Consider the following 19635-nt stretch of genomic DNA (forward strand, 5'->3'; position numbering starts at 1 on the left):
ACAGCTGAAATTTGAAATGCATCATGAGAACGATTACTTTTCTATTTTATTTGAACTTTATTTGTTGTTTCTACCAATTTAAGTAGAGATGGAAAACAATTCAACCACATAAGGTGGTTTTCTGCCATGCATATAAATAATAACAAAACATATTTATAATTTCGTCAATTATTGATTGTTTATGTTCTACATTTTAATTAACAACTTATAAATGATATATTTTGAACATGTTTAATTCCTCTTTACGCTTTTATTGAGGAATTTTCAGTTAATATTAAATGTGAGCTGACATACTATTAAATAAAGGGTTTTTTCCTAAAACGTAACGTATTTTATGGTTGAACCCTTATGTACATCAAATATGTACTTAAAATTTAAAATCTATGAATTATCAATCCTATTATTGTAATGGTTGACTTACTGATGTGGATTGACGCATGAAACTGGATGTGTCCCACTTGCCCCGTTTAGTGAAGTAACTGCGTCCAATGGCTCATTCTAAAACTTTCTTCCAAGGTTTTCACAATTTCGAAATTATTCGATTAGTTGCATGCACACACCAGCAAATATGTTGCTAAAACGTGATTGTGTTGTTGGATTTGAAAAATATTGATATTTTAAAATTTGATTGAACAATTTGTTTGAACTATCGTTTTTTTCGTTCCCACTTGCCCCGCGGTACCTTAGTTTTTGTTACAAAACTAAGTCAAAACCATTTTTTTAAATGTGGTGTGTGAACAGTATGGAAACAACTATTTTTTGCTTCAAAAACATGTGCATACAAATATTTGAAATCGGTTAAGTATTCATAAAGTTATGGTCAAACAAATATGAATTTTTCAGTAAAATGAACACACTAAGCTCTTACGGTGAATTTAACCGTAATCTCAACAGCTGAACAGTTCGGTGAAATAAAACACCGTAACTTCGTCGGAATTTAACGGATTCCGGTGATTTTTTACCGAATACTGTAAAAATTTACCGTACTCCGTTAATTTATTTTACCGAACTGTTCAGCTGTTGAAATTTCACAGGAATCCGTAAAATAATTTAAGTGTGAAGTAAAATTTCAAGAAAACTACTTCTAATAAAAAATGTTTCGATTTAAGACAAATTTGATGTTATAAAAAGTTTTCATAAATTAAATTTTGAAAATAATTATGCTAAAAGTTTTAGAATTAGATTAGAAATAACCGAAGTTATGGTGACTTCACTGAAGGCCATTTTTTATAACTTGAAAATTCACCTTCAAGAAGCTTGCGCCACCCTTCTTCTTCTTCTTCTTCTTCTTCTTCTTCTTCTTCTTCTTCTTCTTCTTCTTCTTCTTCTTCTTCTTATTCTTCTTGGCATTAAGGTCCTCACTGGGACAGAGCCTGCTTCTCAGCTTAGTGTTCTTATGAGCACTTCCACAGTTATTAACTGAGAGTTTTTTTGCCAAAGTTGCCATTTTAGCATTCGTATATCGTGTGGCAGGTATGATTATACTCTATGCCCAGGGAAGTAAAGGAAATTTCCATTACGAAAAGATTTTGGCCCGACCGGGAATCAAACCCAGACACCTTCAGCATGGCTTTGCTTTGTAGCCGCGGACTCTAACCACTCGGCTTGCGCCACTCCTAAATCTTAATATTTTTGGCTCAAACTTGAGGTTTTTCTAATATGATTTGAATTCATAAGAGCACACGAATTTTTGGTTTTGAGAACTTTTGGAAAATAAGCCGCACCCTAGTGTCTATACACAAAAAATCGCTAAAAAGTAACGCAAAATTGAAAATTCTACAGGTTTTTTTTACATTTATATTATTTTATTATTTTATTTTATTTTTACGTTCATATTATTTTCAGTGTATGAGAAAATCATAATTGGCACTTTGCAAATCAATTCACTTATGATTTGACACAAATACATCATCCTCTGATTGCCTGTGGAACAACAGAAGTGTTGCCGAAATAGTTAGCCTATCGAAAGACGTATATTTTATGTGTTTCTCAGTATATTGAAGTATATGCGCTACAATCTTCAGATAAGAAAAGTATTGAAAGGACCATGCATGTTTTGTTGCCTAATTCCAATGAACTAATTAGTTGTGATCGATTTTTCAATGAATTTAAATTGTGAATAAAAAACACACCACAGATGAATATGGTTTTCTGGCAACCTATCCCCATAATAAAAAGTGATTGCCGAGGAAAGCAAAGGGCATTAATTTTAATTTGTGATTTGAAGCATAAACATTCAGTACTTTCGAGTACTTTAAAGACAAATCAAAAGTTTGATAGTGCATGAGTGATCAGTGCGTAGCTTTTGTGACAAATTGGAATTGGAGCGGAGAATTGGACATTTTAAAGTGGTGAGTTTTTCTTAAGCTGTTCTTGTGTTGTTTTATTCGGCATCTCACAAATGATAATACCCATGTTATATAATATTATTGTGAAAGATGAGGTTTACATGGAAGATTATAGTTCAAGGAATATATTGAGTACATTGAAGGTAAATCTTGTTCCGTAGATAAATTTTAACAAGGACGATAAGTGAGTGCTGCCGAAAATACCCTCAGGGTGCCGAAGCCATCATTTAATTTTTTAGTTGCTTCAATACTTGATGACAAGATGAAGATTTGCGTGAAAAAAGCTTTTAAAAAGATAAATTATGCTCTGAGATATACCGTTTTGAATGTGTGCGACTACCGTCAAGCTACCATTCACCGTGCATTTAAGAAAAATTTGCGCTTCAAAAAATCATATAATTTTTCCAAATAATTTGGAGCGTATTAGAATACCACTACGTAGCGTGCTATTATATAATAATTCAGGGAAAAATCTAAATCTAGTGATGCGTAACAAAAAGTTACTCAAAAAGTATGTTTGAAAATGTCATGTTAGGGTCGCCTCGTACCGTCCTATGTCACCATTTACCGTGCACCTAGTGCACCATTCACCGTGCGTATAGTTTTCGTCATGATTTAATTTTGTATCTTAAAGAAACTTTGTTGGAGGGGCAACTATGTTGCTAGTAGTGTGCGTACTCATTTTTAAGAGTATTCAAATCTTTATTTACAATAAAAACAAAAAAAAATAAATATTGCCTGAATAATTATTTTTTCATTAAAATCGTTATAAGAGGTTTGACTGTACTGTTCAAACCATTCCATATTCACTCGAAAACTAAATATGAAGAAGTTTAAATCCAACATAATAATAAATTTAATATAACCGAATAATTTCATGCCTTTTACACTTATGCACGGTAATAGGAACCATATATATTGAAAAGGATCCATTCACCGTGCATTTGGGTTTCCACTGAAACACAATAAAAATTCTAATTTGCATAAAATATCATTGCTCATACGATGAAAATAATCCTAATAATAGTATCCACAGTGAAAACTCGTTGAAATTTTGAAAAATTTCATACTCTATCGTTAAAATGGAAAATGTGAATTTTTTGCGTTTCTACTAAGAGTGATGAAAAATCTTATTATCTAACAGAAGTAACATGATTTTGACTACATAAACCAGGTTTTTCAAAATGCTTTGTGATAAAAACTACTTCATTTCATCAGTTTTATCTTATTTTGCTGACAAAAGAATAATTTGTGAAAATTTTATGAATATTCTGTAGGAATTTGTATATGTGCACGGTGAATGGAGGCCGCACGGTGACTGGTGACTTAACGGTACTTTGCGATACACTCGATTATTAGAGTATGCATTCTTATTATGATGCTGACTTTCAAGCACTTTATACTCCACTGCACTGTGACGTCACGCATCAATTTTGACAGGTACTGGTCCTGTTGTTTACAGTTTGGACTTAGTATTTTTTTTTCGAATCATTCTTAATTTCGTGAAAGTTTGCTGCGAGGATAGGTCAAATCCACTGCAGATACCCACGGATCGTATTATTCTATCTTCCTATCGTGGAAAATCGTCACCATCAGCATGCTGGTGATAGAAATGCGAAGATGAAAAAATGATGGGAAAAACGACTAAGTCCGAAACGTAAACAGCAGGACCAGCAGCTGTCAAATAAGTGAGGTTAGGCTCGTCATATGCAGCGCTCTATTTATTATGTGTATTACACTGCGGAGCACGTTTTTGTCTCAAGCACCAAAATATCGCTATTTACTCAATTAAGGGTTGCTGAATCCATTGCCCTTTTCAAAAATATCTTAGCATGTCTTGTTTTTGAGATATTGACTGTTGAAAATGCAAAAATTGACGAAATTAACCAGTTTGAATTCAAGTTTACCGGCTTGTAAGGCAATTTATTTGCCTAATTTGGCACAGAAATAGAACTTTATGTGTATAACAATGCTTATCAATAAAGTTTATAATACTTTCGATTTAGAAAAGCTGTTTTTTGATATTTTTAAAAAGTAGTGTATTTTCCCGTATAAGAGAAACGAAAAATTTTGTATGGAGACAGCAAGCATGTTGGAGAATTTGATTTAATTTAAATTCAATCGTGCAATTTCAACAAAACTATGACCAAATTGAAAGTTCAGGTCCTATTTTGCATGCTTGGTGGGTTAGATCACAAAAAAAGTTTGTTAAATTATACTTTAATTTTTATGCAAACATCAATAAAACAAGTATTTTATACAAATTTGATGACCTGTAGCTAAAAATTGTGACGTGCTGGAACATTTCTGAGAATAGCATCAGATTCAGCAACCCCAAAACTACTAGAGACACATAATTTGATCCTTGAGACACGCAAAAATGTCTTTTTTGTTGCGCTGTGTTATTTGATCGTATATAGCTGTTTTATTTCATTAAAACTGTAGTTTAGCCTCGACTGAAAATATAACTTTTAAGTAAATTTAGAAGATGTTTTCAAAAAAACTTCTTTACTTTTTATATTGCTGAACTCTTTTGACCTAACTCAGATGTACTTATACATATGAAACAAAATACGTTTTTTATTTACATTTTACTCCGACCGAACATTGCCGTCTTGCAAAGAAAAAAATCTTTTTGTGTGTCACAACTATATCTACGTCTGAAAAAATGTTTATATTTCATATAAAATATCAAAATTGTTCCCCGGCAAAATTATATCAACCAACAGACCCTAAAATATACGAAGTAATTGGCTCTAAAGGTGATGGAAAAACACAAGAAGAATTTGCTAGAAAGCCATTTCAAGAGCTAGATTTTTTTAGAGAATTCCCTGATGTTTAACTTTGTAGAATAAACTATATAAAGTTTTGATGATTTTTTTCACAAAGGGCCACTTTAATTTTCGTCCGGACCAAAAAAATCCCAAGGTGTGAGTTCCATCTTTCCTCGTAAAACCGCAAACCGTCTTACTGTGTACTGTATCAATGCATCTAACAACTCGTAAAGATATCCTAGAAAGTAAGCCTGAAAAAATAAGAACGAATTACATAAAAAAAATCAAAACTGTATGAGTAATCCTATCAAACTTTCTAGATTATTCCAGAAATAAAACCTCTAAAGAAAACCAGAAAAATATAATCAATAATTTCAAGGAATCTTAGTATAATTTTTGGACAAATTGCATTAGGAATTCCTAGAGAAATGCGTTTTAGAGGTTTTAAAAGTGAAATTTATTGTTGAATACCTGAAAACGCTTGTTGAAAAAAATTTGCTTCATAACGGTGGTCTTACGTTTTCAAGAAAAAATTTTTGGGGGGTTTTTGGATTTTTTTTTGGATTCGCATAGGAAACACTGGTGCCACTTGTCCAGAAATCTTTGGCAGCATTTCTGGATTAGTTGCTGGTGTAAATTGTAGATGTATTCAAAAAGAAATGCATGGAATAATTTTTAGGGGCATCTCTAAACAAATCGAAGAGTTATTTTTTGAAAAACTTGAAATAAATAAGAATCTACAAACAAATTCACCTGAAAAATATGTTTGGTTGTATTTATGGCAAATTCTTAGAAAATTAACCAAATTAATCACTGATCCTATAAAAATATCTCAGAGAAATACTGACGATATGCTAGTAAAAGAATTTGGTAAATTTTGGGAAGAGTTTTTGCACAAATTATCAAAATGATGAAAAAAGGGTGAGAGTCTAATGGCTATCGCTTCTGCTTTCCAAGCTGGAGGTCGTGGGTTCAACCCTTTTTCACAGTTGTAAGATTCTTCATAAAAGCTATCATTCTCTATTTCTCTGCATCATTATCGCTAGAATTGAATAAATCGACTTATAAGCGGTTTCTTCACCATCGCTTAGGCCTTAAACCTGGTTTAATCGTATGGGTAAACGTGGTTTACGGCTTAGGCGAAGGTGAAGAAATCGGCCCTTAACCGCTTACCACAATAGCATCCATACGGTCGAATGCCTCATTAGACTGATGCAAATTTTGCAGTTTTTGCTCCCCTATGCTTAAACGGTGTCAATTATGATGAAAATCATTTTCCCAAAATTTGAAGAAATTTGGTTGTGCACAGGCCATTTGAAGTTTATATGGAAATTACTATAGAAAAGACAAACCTTTTGTGTTCAGTCCTCTAACCGCTCGTAATAATAATTTATGGAAAAGTTAACAAACTCTACTCATGTGAAATTTTCCCAGCTACAACTTTGCCGAAGATCATATTTTGATGGGACGTAAGGATAATTTGTTATTAGTGAGCATGAGCATGAGCATATATGACCGTACAATTCGTAGTTGCTACTCCGTGATTGACTAGAGCAATCGAAATTGCACAGGGAATCAATGAATGGGGCTTAGGATTAGCTTACCATTCTTCAATGTGCACAAATCAAGAGCTCAAATTTTAAAAGTCAATAACGGCGCCGGCCACGTCCTTAAGGTCATCGGGGAAGAGAAGGAATGTTAGCTAGACAACCGTTGTTACTAGAGACCGAAGAATCTTTTGCATCTCCACAGTTGTCATGGAAAGGATATTCGGTTAGTGGGATGAGGTAAAGATCTAGGAGTCACCAGCGGTTGGTGATGCGATCCATGATAGCGTTTTGTCTCAAATTCCGAACAGACTCATATTCCGAACACTTGGTTTTTGTATGGCGATTTGGTTGAAATGTTTCGCTGAAATATGTCACCAAATAACAAGGAAATGACAATCAATTGCAATTCAATTTTACGTATCCAATATAATTTATACCGCAGGAGTAGTCATGATTATCTAGTTTGAGACTAGTAGAACAAGCTCAGATAAATTTATTCGCGAAATTATTCATTTGAAAACGATTTATTCGTGCTGTTCGGAATTTGAATCAAGGTGTTCGGAATATGAGACAGAATGAGCCGAACACTGTCTTTTGAATCAAAATGTTGTTCCATACTTTAACGTGAAAACAATAGTAAAACTAATTAAATCAACATAATTATTGGTACACCCAACAGCGAACAGATAGACTTTGCGAAGAAATTAATATTTACACAAATACCAGCCAATGTATTCCAATCAGAAGCATTTGAAGTCACTGTATGCCTTAAGTGTTCGGAATATGAGTCAAAACGGTACATTCACGCCTAACCCGTTTAACGCCACTATTTATTCATGCCGCGCGAGCGACGCGCAACACGACTGATCCTGCTCACATCACCCGTCCCCGCAGGAGCAAGCGACGCGAGCAAAGGATCAAACACTACTCGTAAGGATAATTTGTTATTAGTGTGCAAATTATGCTGAGATGATCATTCAGTTACTTTCAGAGCAACACTACAGTCGCCTCTCCACATCTCGATATCGAAGGGACCATCGAGATAGGGAGAGATCGAGACATAGAACAAATTTTTAACGAATACTAGATTGAAAATCACTCCGTTACTAGGAAAATTAACAACACACAGATGTCATTTCGTCTTCCAAAATTTTTTTGAATCTCAAAAATCTAGTCTAGTAACCTTTGAAAATGGGCATATCGACATACGGAGAGAAAATTGGGAACGAAAATCACATCGAGATATGGAGAGTGAAAAATGCTGTATACAAGGGACCGAAAAAATTATCGACATAGGGAGAGATATCGAGATATAGAACATCGAGATGTGGAGAGTCGACTGTACTCTTTTGCTATAGAACATAGTAGCCTGGATTACTTTGATCTATTCTACCCGCCAGGAGCACCACTGTTGCCTGCCGAGCAGTTGGTTTAGCATGCAAAATGCAAACCCAGTTTATGATTATGAATAGCAATTCATCCTTAAGTTCTATCAAAATGTGGTCTTCAGCAAAGTTATAGCTGAAAAGATTTCACATGAGCAGAGGTTGTTCACTTTTCCATAAAATATTATGTCGAAGGGTTGAGGCCTTGACACAAAAAGTTGGCGTTTTCCATAGAAATCTCCATATAAATTTCAAATTGCTTGTGCACACTTTAATTTCTTTCGAATCATTTTGAGAGGATGCTATTTACCATAATATAAATCGTTTAAGCATAGGGGAGCCAACATTTCAAAATTTGCATCACTCTAATGCCTCATCCATCACTAACAAAACACTCTCACTTCCAAGGTAGTTGTAGACAAACACAAATCACGTTTCTCCGATTCTCCGGTTTTCTAGTAACAACGACTATCTAAACATTCCTTCCTATCCCCGATGGACATAAAGACGTGGCCTTCGCCGTTAACAATCTAGAAATAATCTAGAAATAAGGGATTGTACATTGAAGATGGTAAAAAAGCTAAAACCCAAGCTCCGTCTGAGTGGTTCTCTGTGCAATATCACTATTCAGACTGATCACGGAGCAGCAACTACAAAGTGTTTGTTCCATCAGTTGATCTTTTATTTTAATCATGAAAATCATTAAAAAATACTGATGCCCTGGTTGGAATCGATCCTTTTACCAAAGGATTATCGATCAAAAATACCACCACCAATCGATTTATCACTTCAAAACCATGTATTAGACCCATTACATGTTATATTTTTCACAGCGCAAAAACTGTACATAAATTTAAGAAAACCAGGGTGAGGGTGGTGTCGAATTAACTCTTTTACTTCCATGTCAATGTGTTCGTCGGATTTCGCAGCCAATTCTTTGACTACCGTTTTATATTCGTGGTGAATTCAATTATTTTTATGGCTTTTATATTATCATAAAATCGAACAATATTAGTTGAGAGATATACAGAAAATCGATTGCGATTTCTTTGATAAATTTAAAAGATATGGCATACACATTTTATAAAATAAACATCCCTGTACGTTGATTTTTTATTTTCCTTACAGTCCCATTTGCTACAACAATGAGATCTTCAAACGAGCGTCTATTTCGCAGATCATTTCACGGAGCACAATCCAAGTTGATACAATTTGACGAAAGTAAATATCATGCCGCCCTTATGAGTCTCGCTTTGAATAAAATATCTACCTTCCAATAGGCAAAGCACCGAAAGTTACATTCGGCGAGAATTTCCGAGAGTATTGCCTGAATACGACTATCCACGGCTTGAAGTACATCGGAACGATAAGTCTCTCTGCGATAGAAAGGTTTTCAAAATAGCAAAATGACCCAAAACGTGATCAAATATTCAACCTTATTTCTCACAGGTGCTTCTTTTTCATCTCGTTCATCCTTGTCTCAATTCTTTCGATTTACTTCATCACCAACGTGTATCAAAAGTGGCAATCTTCGCCGATCATAATTGGTCTCAGTCCGAAGGCAACCCACATCAGAGACATCCCTTTTCCGGCGGTTACCATTTGCAATATGAATCAAGCCACTCGAACGGCTGCGGAAGCAATAAAGCCTAACACTCTCGAGAAAGCGATTCTGAACAGTATCTGTTCGATGGATGGCGAGTTCAATATGACCAATTACGAGGGTAAATGGTCCACTGTGAAAAAAATGCTACTCTCTGCTACTCAACCGTGTCACAGTATGGTGGAAGCTTGTCGGTATGCGCAGAATATCTACAACTGTAGACACATGTTCCGCCCTGTGTTGACCGATGAAGGCCTATGCTGTACATTCAACAGCGTTGACCCGTCGTATCTCCTATGGAACCGGGACTCAACTGCCAACCGTACCCTTGTGCCCGATAATCCTTTTGTACCGATTGAATGGACGCCAGAAACAGGATTTATCGGAGAAGTTACCAACTCGACCTTCCCGAGGTACATCGCTGGGACTGGGGCTTCCATGGGTCTCACGGTCGTTCTAGATGCCAACGTCAAGGACTACTACTGTTCCTCAACAAGTTCGTACGGTTTCAAACTGATCCTGCACAACCCCACGGAAACTCCGAAGATGGCCGACTATGCTCACTACATCCAGGTTGGGACGGAGAATAGGATCGTCGTAACTCCGAAGCTTAGCGATGCATCCTACCTGATCCGTAAGACCTCGCAAGAGACGAGACAATGCGTTTTTGCCAGTGAGGCCAACTTGTCGTACTTTCGAACTTACTCACGAAACAACTGCGAAATGGAATGCGAGGCCCGTTTGATTCAGGACAACTGCGGTTGCGTATTGTACTACATGCCGAAGCTGGAGGAGGACAACAAAATCTGCAGCAAAGCCGATGCAGGATGTTACGAGAAGATCCGGTCGTCGATAGCTCAAACGGCGAACAATACGCTGTCGTGCAGTTGTCTACCGGGTTGTTTCGAGATCAGTTACTCGATCGATCGATCTTCGGCTGATCTCTGCGTGGGGAAGTTCAGAGTTCGCGAGAACTTGCTGGACGTTAACGATTCGTATGCAAGGTATGTATACTTCTGATCTACAGAAAACCCTTCGAGATGAATGCAGTTAATCAATTTCAGGGAAAACATCGCTCTGGTCTACATCTTCTTTTCCGAGACATACTTCAGAAGCTTCTCCAAAGGAGAGCTGATTGGGTTCACCGAATTCCTGTCGAACGTTGGAGGTTTGCTTGGTTTGTTCATGGGTTTTTCGTTGATCTCTCTGGCTGAAGTGATCTACTTCATAACCCTTCGCCCACTGTTCGCCAAACGAAAGGAAAAGCAGGATCGCGCCAAACAAGATAATTTCATACGGGATCGACACTTCAACACCGTGTACAACAATTTGGTACCAAACTTCCTCCAATTACTGTTTACCCTATTTCATTTACCGGTTCGCACCCTTTTCAGTTCCCCGTTCAGCAAAAAAACGGGCATCAACGGCATGTGCATTTCGCTGGAGAAAATGGCAACCGGGAGGAGCAGGAGGTAAACTCGATCCAGAATTTGCCGAAGCAGATCAAGTTACTGATCAGTTCTCGAGTTCAGCAGATTGCGGGTTGGATGGATGGCGCCTTTAGGCTGCGCAAAAAGACGAACAACACGAAGCGGATTTCGACGCTGCCGTTCTACGAGTAGGGATTTTGATCATGGGAAAAATTGCTTTGCACCGCTTTGGAGTTTTTAATAAAGCTTGCGACCTGATGACGACTTGGAAACGACGGATTTAATTTCATGAGCCGAGATAAAAAAATATATTAATTGATGGGGGAGTAGGTGTACAAATCCTATCGATGATACTTGTTTAAGTTCAATTGAATAGTCAACTGTCACACAATATGCTAATTCACTAATATCTAGGTTTCGTTTTTGGACTTTGAGCTGGCACGTCTTGTGTTAGACTAATATGTACTAAAGTGTGTTTTGTATGTAGAATAAAGTAAATTCATTTTACAACCTTACCATCTTACTGAACATATGTTTAGCAAGAGAAAGATTTTTTACATTTTAAACGGAGTCTATGGAGTACTATCTACAATAATTACTCGAGATATTTTTCTTTTGGGATTCATGAATAACTCAATGAATTGCTTCAAGAACTCCTTGAAAATCCCTTTTCCTTCTATTTTGTTTTATTCTTGGTGAACTGCAAGCTTGAACTAATAAAAAAAATGTTCAGGGATACCTCTGACCTAACCTCTGACGACTTCTCCAAGAACTCTTTCAGTGATTGTTACTGAAATTTCAATAATAAACAATAAACAGAATTTACACCGTACTCAATTCTTTACAAACATTATAAGCAGAAATCGCTAAGATTATCAAAGGATTCCTTCAGGAAATATTCCAGGAATTTTTCGTGGATTTCTTCAAAACTTTCACTAGGGACATCTTTATCTGACAGGAAATCCCAAAGTAATTTGCCTTAAATAGTTTTTGGATAATAACCTACCAATTTCCTCAGAAAATCATTTTGGGCTTTATCAAAGAAATTTGCAGAATAGGGAAAGTGTACCAGTTATGGCCATAGTGGTTCCCTATTTGGCCATATGTGAAATTTCGATAACTTTCACATTTTTCATATTTTTGAATGTTTTGACATCTAGATACATCCTTTATCTTACTGCTAAAACACACAAAACTTTTCAAAATGTGAAAAAAATCAAGTTAACACGTATGGTGAAATAGGGAACCACTATGGCCATAACTGGTACACCTACCCTACTTCCGATAATTGTAATTTGTATGTATTTTTGTGACGACGGGGTCCCACGTTATGAGGTCCTCGACAGCAAATGAAGATTATATACCTACCTTGATACCTTGATGGCTACAGCGTAGCATCACGCCATTTCCGGGCGTATTGTAGAGCTCCATCTTCGTCGGTCTTGGGCGAAACTTCTCCAGTTGCCCCGAACGTTTAGGGTCGCCAGGTCCTCTTCCACTACGTACAGACAGCGTACTCGTGGTCTTCCCCGAAGCCGCCGACCTCTACCTGGTTCCCTGCTGAATATTATTTTCGCAATTCTTTCTTCCGACATTCGCACTAAGTGACCAGCCCACTGAAGTCTGCCGTATTTTACACGCATCATAATATTCGCATCTTTGTCCACTTGATACAACTCGTGATTCATGCGTCTGCGCCACACACCATTTTCGAGTTTCCCACCGAGTATTGTCCGCAGCACTTTACGCTCGAAAACATCGAAAGCTTTCCGGTCTGACTCTTTCAACGACCACGCTTCGTGCCCGTAGAGAGCCACCGGAAGAATCAATGTTTTATACAGGGCGAATTTTGTTTCGGTTTGCAAGCTGCTGGTTACGTAGTCCGTAAAAGGCCCTATTCGCAGCCGCAACACGTCTTTTCACTTCGCGGGAAACGTCGTTGTCACATGTCACAAGTGTTCCAAGGTAAACAAATTCTTCAACAACTTCAAACACATCCCCATCAAACACTACCTCAGCACTTACACCACCATGCCTGACTCTATCTCTACCTGCAACCATGTCTTGGTAGAATTGATGGTCAAGCCTATCCTCGCTGTCTCCCTCTTCAGAGGCACGAAGGCCTCTTCCACTGACCTGCGATCGATTCCGATAAGGTCTATATCGTCCGCAAAGCCAAGGAGCATGTGCGACCTTGTGATAATAGTGCCATTTCTTTGCACGCCAGATCTCCTAATAGCACCCTCAAGTGCAATGTTGAACAGTAAATTCGTAAACAGTAAAGTGCGTTTCCCTGCTTCAATCCGTCTAACGTCACGAACCATCCAGCGTAGCACGTATCAGCCTAATTAGTTTCGCCGGAAAACCATTTTCAGACATTATCTGCCATAGCTCATTTCTTTTCAGTGAGTCGTACGCCGCCTTGAAATCAATAAACAGATGGTGAGTCTGCAAGTTATACTCCCGGAATTTGTCTAGGATCATTCACAAGCTAAACATCTAGTCCGTTGTCGAACGGACCTCACGAAAACCAGCTTGGTATTCGCCGACGAAAAACTCCTCGAGCGGTCTCAGTCTGTTAAACAGGATGCGCGACAGAATTTTGTACGCCGAATTCAGCAGGGTAATTCCTCTGTAATTGGCACACTCCAGTCTGTGCCCTTTCTTGTAGATAGGGCGGATGAAGCCATCCAACCAGCCGGTGGGCAATTCTTCGTCTTCCCATACCTTCAGAAGTACTCGGTGGATCGACTTGTAAAGCTGCTCGCTTCCGTGCTTGAGAAGCTCGACCGGGATCTCGTCCTTCCCAGCAGCCTTACAGTTCTTCAGCTCGCTGATAGCCTTTTTAACCTCTCCTATGGTCGGTGGGTCCACAGCTTGATCGTCATCATCTATGTTCATCCTGTTCCTCGCTACATTTTCATTCTCACCGTTCAACAATTGCTGAAAGTGCTCCTTCCACCTGGCAGCCACCGCCGTTTTATCGGTCAGCAAATTCCCTTCTCGGTCATTGCACATGGCGGGCACTGGTACGGTATTGTGCCGCGCATCATTGACCGTTGCATAAAATCTCCGCATATCATTCCGGTTCATGCTTTCTTGTGCGTCAGCTACCACACTTTCTTCGTGCTGCCTTTTCTTTCCACGGTGGATTCGCTTTTCTTCGGCTCTCGCTGCCCTGTACCGCTCTCTGTTCTGTCGGGTACCGGCCACAAGCATACGGCTTCTGGCGACATTCTTCATGTCTGTCACCCTCTGGCACTCTTCATCGAACCAGTCGTTCCGTCTTCGTCGTTGACCAGTGCCGATCACTTCCCGCGCCGTTGTTGTCACAGGCTGTCGACGTCTCCATCAACGTTGACTCTTCCCAACTTCTCGTCTAGTTGCTGACGGTACTGGGCAGCTACCCCATCAGTCGACAAGCGTTGTATATTGAAGCGTAGCGTTCTGTGTGTTGCGGAACTCGTGACGCTGGATAACCGCGCCCGAATTTTAGCTACAACGAGATAATGATCCGAGTCGATATTAGGGCCTCGGAAGGCCCTGACATCAATGACATCTGAGAAATGTCGCCCATCAACCAGCACGTGGTCTATTTGGGAGCAGGCATCGCCACTCGGGTGTCGCCAGGTGTGTTTGCGGATATTCTTTCGCACGAAGTATGTACTGCTGATTGCCATCCCTCTAGCAGCAGCAAAGGTTACTAGCCGCAGGTCATTATCATTGGTAACGGAATGAAGGCTTTCCGTTCCAATGACGGGTCGGAAGAAATCTTCTTTCCCGATCTGCGCATTTGCGTCGCCGATGACTATCTTGACGTCTTGTTTTGGGCACTCTCCGTAGGCCTTATCCAGGCTCTCATAGAACTCATCCTTCATGTCATCGGGCTTATCGTTCGTTGGCGCATATATGCTGATCAGGCTGTATTTGAAGAACTTGCCCTTCATTCTCAACACACAGATTCGGTCGCTTACTGGTTTCCACCGAATAATTCGCTTCATCTGCTTCCCAATCACTATGAAGCCAACCCCACGTTCTGCTCTGTCGCCACCGCTGTAGTAGATGTGGTACTTGAATGAAGTGTTGGCGATGGGGTCCACCGCTCGGAATTCGCGGTCTCCGGTTCTCGGCCAGCGTATTTCCTGGATAGCTGCCACGTTCACGCCGACATTCCGCAGTTCACGAGCCAGGAGCCCAGCACGCGCGGGTTCATTCAAAGTTTTCACGTTCCAAGATCCAACTTTCCAATCGTTGTCCTTTATTCGTTGCCGGGTCTGTTGCCGTAAAATCAATCCGTTTGCTCTACTTTTGCCTTTCTTGGTTGGTGAAGAGTCTTCGATAGGCCACCTAACCAGGGTTGCGCTACCTACATCGTGCTAGAGGGGCTGCCTCCTCGATGCTGACACGATACAGCATCGTCCGCTTGTTCTTTACATGATGACCACGGTCATAGCCATCACAACCATCCACCTTTATCAGGGCTTTGGACCTGTAGCTCTGATTCTCAATAGTTTCAAGTTCTTTCGGACATGCCACTATGGTGAGCCGTCATGCGCTAGCGGTGTTACATTACATATTAAGGTACAAATGGAAGAGAGAAAACGTCATTCGTAAAAAAGCGAAAGTCATTTCGATACGCAGAACTACGGATTGAAATTTATAAAAAAAAACGTAAAAATATATACTTTATCTAAAATTATATCCTAAAGTGTAGTACGGATAATTTGTTACTCTACTTAGCCTAATCTAGTACGGTTGGTTATCAATAAATAACTTATTGTACTATACATTGTAATAAGTAAGTCTTATCTATCAAATCTTATATCTATAGCTGAAATTGTTTGCCAGGTTGAAGTGAATGTGGAATCATTTGCAGACTCGATTATCACTTTTTATAGCCGCTAAAATTGTGAGTATTCACACAGTTACATCATAAAATGGATTACTAAATAAATCCTCATTGTAGCTTGAAGCTTACTATCAACAAATTTCGAGTTTGCTCTATCTAGGAAAATCTAGGAATTCTCCCTGGAAATCTCTTGACAGTTTTTTTTTCTGAAAATTCTCCGAAAATTATTGTAGAAAATTCGTAAACATTCAAGAGTTCCTTATGAAAAAAATGTTCTAGAATTTTACCAGAAGACAAGATCTTATACGTTTAAGTTGTAACTCCACAATGATTTGTCCAGGAATAAATCCTGTGCGAGGACTTCTTTAGATATTCGAAGATAAATTCTTACAAAGATCAATAGTAATAATTCTAGAGATGTTTTACAGACATCATCTAATGCTTCCTTCAACTTTTACTATTATTTTTCTATGAACATTTCTAAAAAGACATCAAAAAATCGTCTTATCCAAATTTCTCAACATATTGGTTTTTTGATTCCACATTCGTTCAAATTCTACTTGGAGGGATTCCAATAAGAGCTCTTGCGGAGTTTATTGTTATTATTTTCGAGGAGTTTCTTAAGGAGTCCGTTTAAAAAAAAATCTTATATGAATCCCTTTAGAATTTCCTGGCAGTCTAAAAGGAATTGTTAGATTCATGGTGGAGCTGTTGGCAGTGTTGATAGACTCACACTCAAATCTCAATCATTGTGTTTTCCTGTGAGAGCAAACTCATTTTAGATTTTGATGCAAAATCACTTACTCACGCTCATGACATCAAAAATGAGTCAATAATAAAACCCATCGGAAATCTGTCAAAGTCAAAAGTTGTAGAAAGGTTTGCTATATTTCTAGCAGAAAAACAAAGAATAAGTTCTTTGCGGAAGAACAAGTCAATGGGTAGTATGAATAAAAAGCGTTTAACTTAACTACATGTAGCATCTGGTCAAAAACAAAATCTACGAAGTTTACTACACTTTTGGTATGAATAAAAAACCTTTATAAAGGGAATGCCAAATTTGTCACTTATTTACACGACAAATCATGTGAATATATGAACATCACTACATTATAGCGGGAATGTAATCGCGTAATCGAGCATGGTTCCAAATTCATGTAGGTTATGTAATCTTACATGATTCGTAGTATAAATTTGCGATAAATCTGGCCATTTTCTTTATGTGCAGGTGAATTTTATGATGATTTGACATCAAAGATTTTTCTGATAACTTTGGAATTTTAGCTAGAAATCTGTATCCTATAAATAGATCTTGAGATTACAGCAACAATAAAATTATAAAATTGCTAGAATTTTATAGATTCCAATACTATGATTCTGATGTGAAATCCGAAAATCTCATAAATTATTACAGAAATACTTTCTTTTAGACACCAAAATAATTGAAAAAGGATAAATAAACGAATCAAATACCGAATTTTGAATATCTCCACAAGAATCCCAGAACTATTAAAAAAAATCTAAAATGTCTTTCGGAATCCCAGAATTTTTTTCAGAAATTTTGGGATTCCGAAGGAAATCTGAGAACTTTGAATTCTCACAGACCTCCAAGGATTCCTAAGAAACAACATAATTATCGTAATAAACAGGGGTAATGTCTAAAAAATATCTAAAAAACAGAATCTGAAGAATAAAATTAGATTTAGTCCTTGAAAAACCTTGATTGATTTCTAAGATAAATTGACAGTATCGCTAAATCAATCCTCAGAAGAATTCGTAGTCAAATGCCTGAAGGAATTCAAGAGAAAATATTTGAAGGAACCTTTTGAAGAATGTGATGTATCAAGTTGAACACTAAACAAATCTTGGTGGAATGCAAGAAAAAATCTTGAATAGCTTACGGAGGAATTCTGCAACAAATTTTAGTATAAAACACATGAACTCATTCATTGTGCCTTAAAAGCAATTCCTTTGATAGAATACATTGAGGAGTAAGGTGTTCCAAAATTTCACTTTTTTAGGAAACTGTGGCCTCAACCTCCAAATGGGAGCAAAGAATATTACAATCAAACTTTTGTATGGGGAGAACTCTGAGAAATTACGTTTAGAGGTCATCCCGTCAAGATTCAAAATAAGGACGATTTTGGTGAATAATATCAAACAATTTTTTCTATTTTAGCAAATTTTTGAAAAAAAAAAAAGGTTTTTTTTTTTGCCTATTTATTGGGATTTAAGTTATCTTGGCAAAATCATTTAAATGTATGTTTTGCACGAACATTTTGTACAATAATTAATTCGTAAACTATGATTTTCGAACACATCTAATTTCCAAAGTAAAGAAACCTTTCGTAAAATTTCGATATCCGCCGTCGTTATTGTAGGACCCTCTGTAAAGATATGTTCTACTACCTCAGATTTAAAATCGTGATTCATCCCTTTGTCTATCGTCTTCTGAGCCTTACCTATCTCCGTTTAGTGTTCCTTGAAACTAACGTCGAGTGACCGCTCTGTTCGACCAACGTAGACCTTGCTGGAGTGAGGACAACTGATTTTGTAAACGTCAGCCTTGTTCAGTGTGTCAACCGGATCCTTGGTAGAGCTCAACGAAGTCTTAAGTTAATTATCTCTTATAGAAAACACCAAATCGATTCCGAAATTTCTTAACTTTGAGCGTATGGGATGGAGACTCGCTTCATGGGTTCGGTGAAAATGGCGAGTGTCGTCAAAGCACTCCGAATATTCCAGTTCCTTAGTATTTCCGTCTTCGCTGAGGGGTAGAGTCTACATCCTGTGGACTATATGGTGAAACACTGCCATCTTATGCTGGAACGAGTGATTCGATGTTTTCGCTAGGTGTGTGTAGGCTTCCTTTAATGAATGAATGAATTTTCTTTATTAGAGAGACTTTCAGCCCTTGGCTGGTTCGTCTTTAGGGGCTTCCTTTAGATTTATTAGTTGAACGATGAACTTTCTTCCCTGAAGTTGATCCAAGAACGGTAGTTTACCCTCATTCTCCCTTTCTTGGGTTAACTTGATATCCTTATGAACGCTGTATCCACAATTTTAGGATCCTTCCACTGGATAACGCTGAAAATGTCGTCGACGTATCTCCATTTATCCAGTAATACTCTTTGTTACCTTAAATTTTCCTCAAGATTGACAATGAACACCTCACACAAAAACGGGGAGACGGTTTCCATGGGGGCTCCTTTCGTCTGCTTGCAGAAGTTTCCTTAAAATTGAAAGTAGTTCTCGTCCATGCACAATCTTGCCAACCTCATGTAGGTCCAGACTAGCGATGGGCGATTTTGAATCGATATTCCGAACATCGATTTTTTCATTCCGATTAATCGATTTTTTGAATCGATGTTAAGATCACTCAAAATAGAGTGAATCGATTTTCTTCATTCGATTTTTTTTTTTCAATTCAAAAGAATGAAATTGATTAGAATTTTTTAATGAGGTGATGAACCATGAATGTAGTTTTTAACCAGACTTGAAACGTTTAATGTATAATGTTCAAATTCAAACGTTATTCTACTGAATGAATTTAATAATTGCATTTGATCTTATTTTAAGAGCACGTTTTTGTAAATTTTCATATAAGCTTGAAAATCGAATCGATTCAAAAACATCGATTCGAATGATTCGATTAAATCGGTAAATCGATTCAGTAACATCGATGTTCTGATAAAA

At 37.7% G+C, this 19635-nt stretch overlaps 1 protein-coding gene across 2 annotated transcripts in view; it reads left to right on the forward strand.

Annotated features, from left to right (window-relative positions):
- LOC5564307 (pickpocket protein 28) overlaps positions 1 to 11947 on the forward strand; it is a 50770-nt gene extending 38823 nt beyond the window's left edge. For both annotated transcript variants that reach the window (XM_021852932.1, XM_021852933.1), the window contains 5 exons: positions 9186 to 9278; positions 9338 to 9446; positions 9507 to 10664; positions 10725 to 10992; positions 11055 to 11947. In XM_021852932.1, coding sequence (XP_021708624.1) covers positions 9203 to 9278; positions 9338 to 9446; positions 9507 to 10664; positions 10725 to 10992; positions 11055 to 11282 — 1839 coding nt within the window. In that variant the 5' untranslated portion in view covers positions 9186 to 9202 and the 3' untranslated portion in view covers positions 11283 to 11947. The remainder of the gene's footprint in view (positions 1 to 9185; positions 9279 to 9337; positions 9447 to 9506; positions 10665 to 10724; positions 10993 to 11054) is intronic.
- The last annotated feature ends 7688 nt before the right edge of the window (positions 11948 to 19635 follow it).

Source organism: Aedes aegypti, chromosome 3 (assembly GCF_002204515.2).
Source record: "Aedes aegypti strain LVP_AGWG chromosome 3, AaegL5.0 Primary Assembly, whole genome shotgun sequence".
Classification (NCBI taxonomy): Eukaryota; Metazoa; Arthropoda; class Insecta; order Diptera; family Culicidae; genus Aedes; species Aedes aegypti.